The sequence below is a fragment of the Physeter macrocephalus genome, chromosome 14, assembly GCF_002837175.3.
Source record: "Physeter macrocephalus isolate SW-GA chromosome 14, ASM283717v5, whole genome shotgun sequence".
Lineage (NCBI taxonomy): Eukaryota > Metazoa > Chordata > Mammalia > Artiodactyla > Physeteridae > Physeter > Physeter macrocephalus.
The window spans coordinates 100,310,601-100,316,731 of record NC_041227.1 but is presented as its reverse complement, the minus strand read 5'-3'; the positions used below and the strand labels follow the sequence as shown (position 1 = coordinate 100,316,731).

The following is a 6,131-nucleotide window of genomic DNA, read 5'->3' as shown; positions in this document are numbered from 1 at the left end:
CACAACGAAAAAAGAGGGGGAAAGGAAAAGAAAAGAAACTCGAGAGACTGTGGGGTTGCACGCAGGCAGCTGGAGCGTGGGCCGAGCGATGTGGGGCTGCGCGCCCAGGCGGCCGCGAGTTGCTACTGGAGCCACGATGCACGGCCAGGCGCGGTGAGGAGCCAGACGGCACCCCCTCCCCGAAGGAGTCCAGGCGCAGGGAGGGCCGTCCCGAGGAGACGGAGGCCGCCAGGCAGGCCACGGGCCGAGGTGACGGGGCTGGGGCGGTGGGGAGCGGGCGCGCGCACCTGGCTGCGTCCGCCCGGAGTTGTCCCTCTCACTCTCGATTGACACAAACACTTCTCCAGAAGGGGGGAAACCTAAGCAACAACAACAATCAACAACGAGATCTTCCTCCTTTCCTCCCTCCCTCCCTTCCCCCGCGGCCTGCCCCCGCCCCCTCCCCCAGGCCCACCGCAGGCTCCCAGGGCGTCCCGACCCGTTGCGCGAGGCCGACAGTTTAGGATCCAAAGCTTCCCTACTCGTTTGGTTCTTCTCTTTTATAAAAAGAGGAGGGGAAGTTCCGGTGACGGGCAGCCCTGCACACGCACACACACACACACACACACACACACACACACACACCCGCCCTCACATACCCCGACAAAAGCAGATGCACTTTGACTTCTGACAGCTCTACCTCAAGCCCGAGAGAACTCAGCGGCGCTTTCCCTGCAAGCCGAGCTCGCCGCGTCGTCCTCTTCCTTCTCCGACTCCGTTTTATTTATTTATTTCCGTTCCCGTCGCCGTTCTCGGTGACCTTCACTCCTTCGCGGGCTCTGGGCACAAGAGTCGCTTTCTCGCCCGCCTGAGACTCTTTCCTCGCCCCAGGAGCGGCGGCGGCGCTGCTGTGCCCCGGGGCCCCGGGACTGTCGGGCTGCACACTCCACCGAGGCGCCCCCCGCCCCCCATCAGCCTCCTCCCTCTCTCTGATTTTCCGGCGCGGGTTTCGGTTTGCACTGCCAAGTGTGTCTCCCCATTTTGGAGGGGCTGGGGAGTTCCTGCCGGTCGTCTCGGTGAATCATCCCCTCGGCTCTACCTGCGCTTCTCTCTCCGGGCCTCACCCGACCTCACCCGACCAAACCAAAGACCATGGTGCACTGTGCCGGCTGCAAAAGGCCCATCCTGGACCGCTTCCTCTTGAACGTGCTGGACAGGGCCTGGCACGTCAAGTGCGTCCAGTGCTGTGAATGTAAATGCAACCTGACCGAGAAGTGCTTCTCCCGGGAAGGCAAGCTCTACTGCAAAAACGACTTCTTCCGGTGAGTACTTCCCTCACGCGCCTCTGCTGCTCCTTCCCCGCGGGCCCTTCCCAGCCAGCTTCGGATCAGAGGTCAGCGTGGCCGCGGCGGCCGCGTTAGGAGCTGCCTTTGGAGAGGGCAGCCAAGTCCCGGGGGCTCCCGCCTCTTCGCCAGCTGGCGCGCTGGGCTCCCCGGGACGCGGCCTGCTTTCGTCCTGGAAATTGTGGGTCCGGGCTTGGCTGCACGTGCCTGGGAAGAAAGAGTCTGAGCTCGCCTCTGAGCCAGAAGCCTCTCCAAGCTTGGAAGGAAGTAGCTCAGCCTCAGGAGGTGTAGCCCCGGCTCCTGCCTTTCCCTTTGCAGAGCTCTCCAGCGACTGTATTCTCCGGGCCTCCGGCTTTGCTCGTCTTCCAGGCTGAGCTTAGAAGCCCGGGCTAGCTCCATGTCACTGTCTTTTTCGTCTCCAAGAAGTCTTGGCGGGAACCGCCGAGCCTTTTGCATGGAGTGTCCGAGTCGCCTGCGGTGGCAGCGGCAGGGAAGCGCTCGGCCACGGTGCCTATCCTGCACGCCCCAGGGTCTTCCTGAAACCCGGTTGGGCCTCCCAGCGCCGACCTGGGCACACTACTGCACGATAGCCTAGACCTTACCCGGCTGCCCGGGTTGGCGGGAGGTTCGGCCTCCGCCCAACGCCGACCCCGGCTCTGAGGCGCAGGCTCCGCCCGGAGCTCCCCCAGGCTCTGCCCGCCACCTCCTTGCTGAAACCTGGGGAAAAGCCGAAACCCGGGTCGTCGGAGCCGGGGGACTTCTCCCGACAACCCTCCTCCTTTTAGCATTTTAAATGAATCCTCTTAAAGTTACTATCTTGCCACCAAATCCACACAACACACAAGTCAACAGAGAACTGAAGCAAAATCGAATTGAAATTCCCTTGTGCCCGTTTGAAATCTCCCAGGTTACTTGGCTGACTTGGTCTCTGCTTTTCTCTGAGTTTGTGGTAACAGATCAAACCGGGGGACAGAGTAGGGGTTCAAAGCCACCCGGGTCGCTTTTCTCAGAGGCCTGGGGCGCGCTGTCCCCAGTGCATCCCCGGGACGCGCGGCTCTGGTTGCGGCGGACCATGGAGCAAAGCTCTGTCCGCTGGTATTGCCGAGAGCAAGCGCAGGCTGAGCCTCTGGGCCTCGGCCGGTGCTGCCGAGCCTCCCGCTACTGGCGGGAGCCGAGCCAGGGAGCGGCGAACGGTGCCGACTGCCAGTGGGCCCCAGAAGCCTGGCTCCCGCGAAGCGCGGCCCGGCACCTAGAGCCCCCATGCGGTCTAGCTTGCGCCAACCTGCTGGGCTTTGGGCTTGAACGTGGCGACGGCCTGGCTGTGGCCATCCGGGCTCTCCGCGGCTGTTTGTTTACCCGCGGCTGGCCTGGACCTTGCCAACCCACAGCCCGTGCGCGCGTTCTTTTTTGACGAAGGAGAGGCAATATAGAGAAAAGCGGCGATCGAGACGCGTTTGTATGGCGCTCTAATTTTGTTCTCTGAGTCTAATCGGAAAATAGGTGCCTCCCTCTCCCTTCCCGTCGCCACCTTGCCTCCTTCTTCGGCAGCGCTTTTTCCCTCTGGGACAACGCTGGGCTTGAGGCTAGGCGTGGGGGCAGCTTGAGCTCCTTACTCCATCATTCTAACCATGTGTATCTCCTCCCTGACTTTTCACTGGTGCCCCGCGCTTTCTCCTGCCTTCTTGCTTGTTTAATCGGCATTCTGCCTCTCTTTTTGGCTCTCTCTCTCTCTCTCCTTTTCCTCTTTCCTATTCTTCTTCCTCCACTTTTTTTTCCTCTATCGCCTTTCTCCCTGTTTCTTTCTTCCCTTGGACCTCGCCAACCTGCCCCCCTGCAGGTGTTTCGGTACCAAATGCGCAGGCTGCGCGCAGGGCATCTCCCCTAGCGACCTGGTGCGGAGAGCCCGGAGCAAAGTGTTTCACCTGAACTGCTTCACCTGCATGATGTGTAACAAGCAGCTCTCCACTGGCGAGGAGCTCTACATCATCGATGAGAACAAGTTCGTCTGCAAAGAGGATTACCTAAGCAACAGCAGCGTCGCCAAAGAGAACAGCCTCCACTCGGGTGAGGCCCTAATTCCGGGCTCCTTAGAGACGGGTGGGTCCTGGGGGAGAAAGGCCCGCCAAGGTTGCTGCTCACCTGTCCCTTCCCTCTCCCCAGCCACCACGGGCAGCGACCCCAGTTTGTCTCCGGACTCTCAAGACCCGTCGCAGGACGACGCCAAGGACTCGGAGAGCGCCAATGTGTCGGATAAGGAAGGCGGCAGCAATGAGAACGACGACCAGAACCTGGGGGCCAAGCGGAGAGGGCCGCGCACCACCATCAAAGCCAAGCAGCTGGAGACGCTGAAGGCCGCCTTTGCCGCTACACCCAAGCCCACGCGCCACATCCGCGAGCAGCTGGCTCAGGAGACTGGCCTCAACATGCGTGTCATTCAGGTCAGGGCCCGAGCGTGCCACTCAGTTCCCTAGAGGCCCACACAGCTACTCCGTGCTGGCCGAGCTGGGGCGGGGGGCTGTTTTGAGGAGCAGAGAGAGTCCCTGGAGGCTGGCGGAGGGGGAGGGGAGAGGCCCAGACACAACCCTACCCGGTTCGAACTTCGAAGCGTCGCCAGATGTGTAGAGCATCTGGAATTCCCTATACCTCCTCCTCTTCCTGGTCCAGCGCAGGTGAGAGTGGTGACGGTGGGGGAGGGACGGGGAGCGTGAGGCTGGAGGAGGGGACACTGTCGGACACTGCAACGAGAGTTGGGACCTATCTGTCTGCACTACCACCCCTGTTCGGGAGGAGCTAAGAGGTCGCTGTGCATCCCGGAATTAATCGGTTCCTCTGGCTTCTGCACAACGTGATCTCCCTCTGCGGGTCCCCACCCCCAACTTTGTGGGTCTCTTGCCCCAGTTAAACAAGCCCCAGAGCAGAGACTTCCCCTCCGAAGAGAGGTGGGCTGCCCAGGTTTGAAGGGAAGGTGGTCGGGGCGGAAGTCAGCTCTACCTCGGCCTGTCCAGAGTAGCATGGGATGGGAGGTGGCCATCCAGGCAGCTGCGCAGGTGCCCGCTGTGAGGTCTTGAGACTGCGTGTGAACCGGGCCCGAGTCTTGGGCCCAAGGTTAGGTGTCCGGTGCCTGGAGGCTCTGCAAGGGTATGGGTGGATGTGCCTGGGAGGCTGTGTGCATGGGCGCACTATTCAGGCTGCCCCCCGCCTCTGAAAGGTTGTGCGATCTTGTGCGCAGGTAAAGGGGAGGCTGCATGTCTGTGTCACTACCAGTGAGAGGCTGTGGATAAGTACGTTTGGCACTGGGAGATTGTGCGTGGGTGGAAAAGGAGACTGTGGGTTCTGGTGTCACTCTCTTTGGGAGACTGAGTGTCAACAGGAGGCTGTTTGGATCTCTGTCACTATCATGCGGGGGAGGGGGCTGCCAGGGTCCCTGAAAGGGAAGCTGTGTGTCTGGTACAATTTGGGGAGGTTGAGCCTCGGTGTGTACAGCCCCCGGGAAGCTGTAACTGTGTCGGTGGAATTACTAGAAACAACTCCAACTGCCTCGTGTTGAGCAGGGCGGCTTGCCCAGGTTCCTCTGTAGGGAATCCTGTTCACCATGGGCTTAAGGGCCACCCTGCGCGGTCCTACTCAGAGACCGCGCCCCCTCCCCCATATACAACACACACACACACACACACACACACACACGGCCCGGAATCCGCGAGTTAGGCGGTGAGGGGCCAGGTCCGGCCGCGCACCCGAAGTCGGAGGTGGGGTCTCCGGGGCCTCACCCCACCCCCCGCACCGCGTGTGTGCTTCAGGTCTGGTTCCAGAACCGACGGTCCAAGGAACGGAGGATGAAGCAGCTAAGCGCGCTGGGCGCCCGGCGCCACGCCTTCTTCCGCAGTCCGCGCCGGATGCGGCCGCTCGTGGACCGCCTGGAGCCGGGCGAGCTCATCCCCAACGGGCCCTTCTTCTATGGAGGTGGGTGCGCTGCCTAGGGGCAGGGCGCGGGCAGGGCGGGGTTGGCTTCGTCGGAAGCGGTTGGCAGCGCGGAGGCGCTTCTGGCTTTCTGTAGAGAAGTGGAGAGTAGGGAAGAGATGGGTGGAGGCTGGGGAGTAAACCGAGGGGAGGTAGTGACATCGGACCGAATTCCCGACCCTGAACGAGGCGAATGGGCAGGTAGGGCGCAGCTCCAGCGTTCGCACCCAGCCTTGTCCGTGCTCCCGGCCCGGCAGGGGAGCCCGGCGACCGGCGACTTCCCCGAGTTGCCCTCCCCAGCCGGCTCGCGGGCACGCCTTCCCGCCCCGGCACCCCGCCCCACCCAGGGCCCCGCCCTGACACCCTCCTCACCGCTCCGCAGATTACCAGAGCGAGTACTACGCTCCCGGAGGCAACTACGACTTCTTCCCGCAAGGCCCCCCGTCCTCGCAGGCTCAGACGCCAGTAGACCTGCCCTTCGTGCCGTCGTCCGGGCCTTCCGGGACACCCCTGGGTGGCCTGGAGCACCCGCTGCCCGGCCACCACCCGTCGAGCGAGGCTCAGCGGTTCACCGACATCCTGGCGCATCCTCCCGGGGACTCGCCCAGCCCCGAGCCCAGCCTGCCCGGGCCTCTCCACTCAATGTCGGCCGAGGTCTTCGGGCCCAGCCCACCCTTCTCGTCGCTGTCGGTCAACGGCGGGGCGAGCTACGGAAACCACCTGTCTCACCCGCCCGAAATGAACGAGGCGGCCGTGTGGTAGCGGAGTCGCGCACGATCCGCGGAATTCGTGGTTGTACAGAAACGAACCTTTATTTAAGAAAAACAGGAAAAAAAAAAAGAAAAAAAAACA

At 62.4% G+C, this 6,131-nt stretch overlaps 1 protein-coding gene across 1 annotated transcript; it reads left to right on the top strand.

Annotated features, from left to right (window-relative positions):
• Positions 1-293: 293 nt before the first annotated feature.
• LHX1 (LIM homeobox 1) lies at positions 294-6,131 on the top strand. The gene is made up of 5 exons (XM_007100351.2): positions 294-1,301; positions 3,160-3,386; positions 3,483-3,760; positions 5,120-5,282; positions 5,662-6,131. The coding sequence occupies exons 1-5, from the start codon at positions 1,132-1,134 to the stop codon at positions 6,039-6,041; spliced, it is 1,218 nt and encodes a 405-aa protein (XP_007100413.1). The 5' UTR covers positions 294-1,131; the 3' UTR covers positions 6,042-6,131.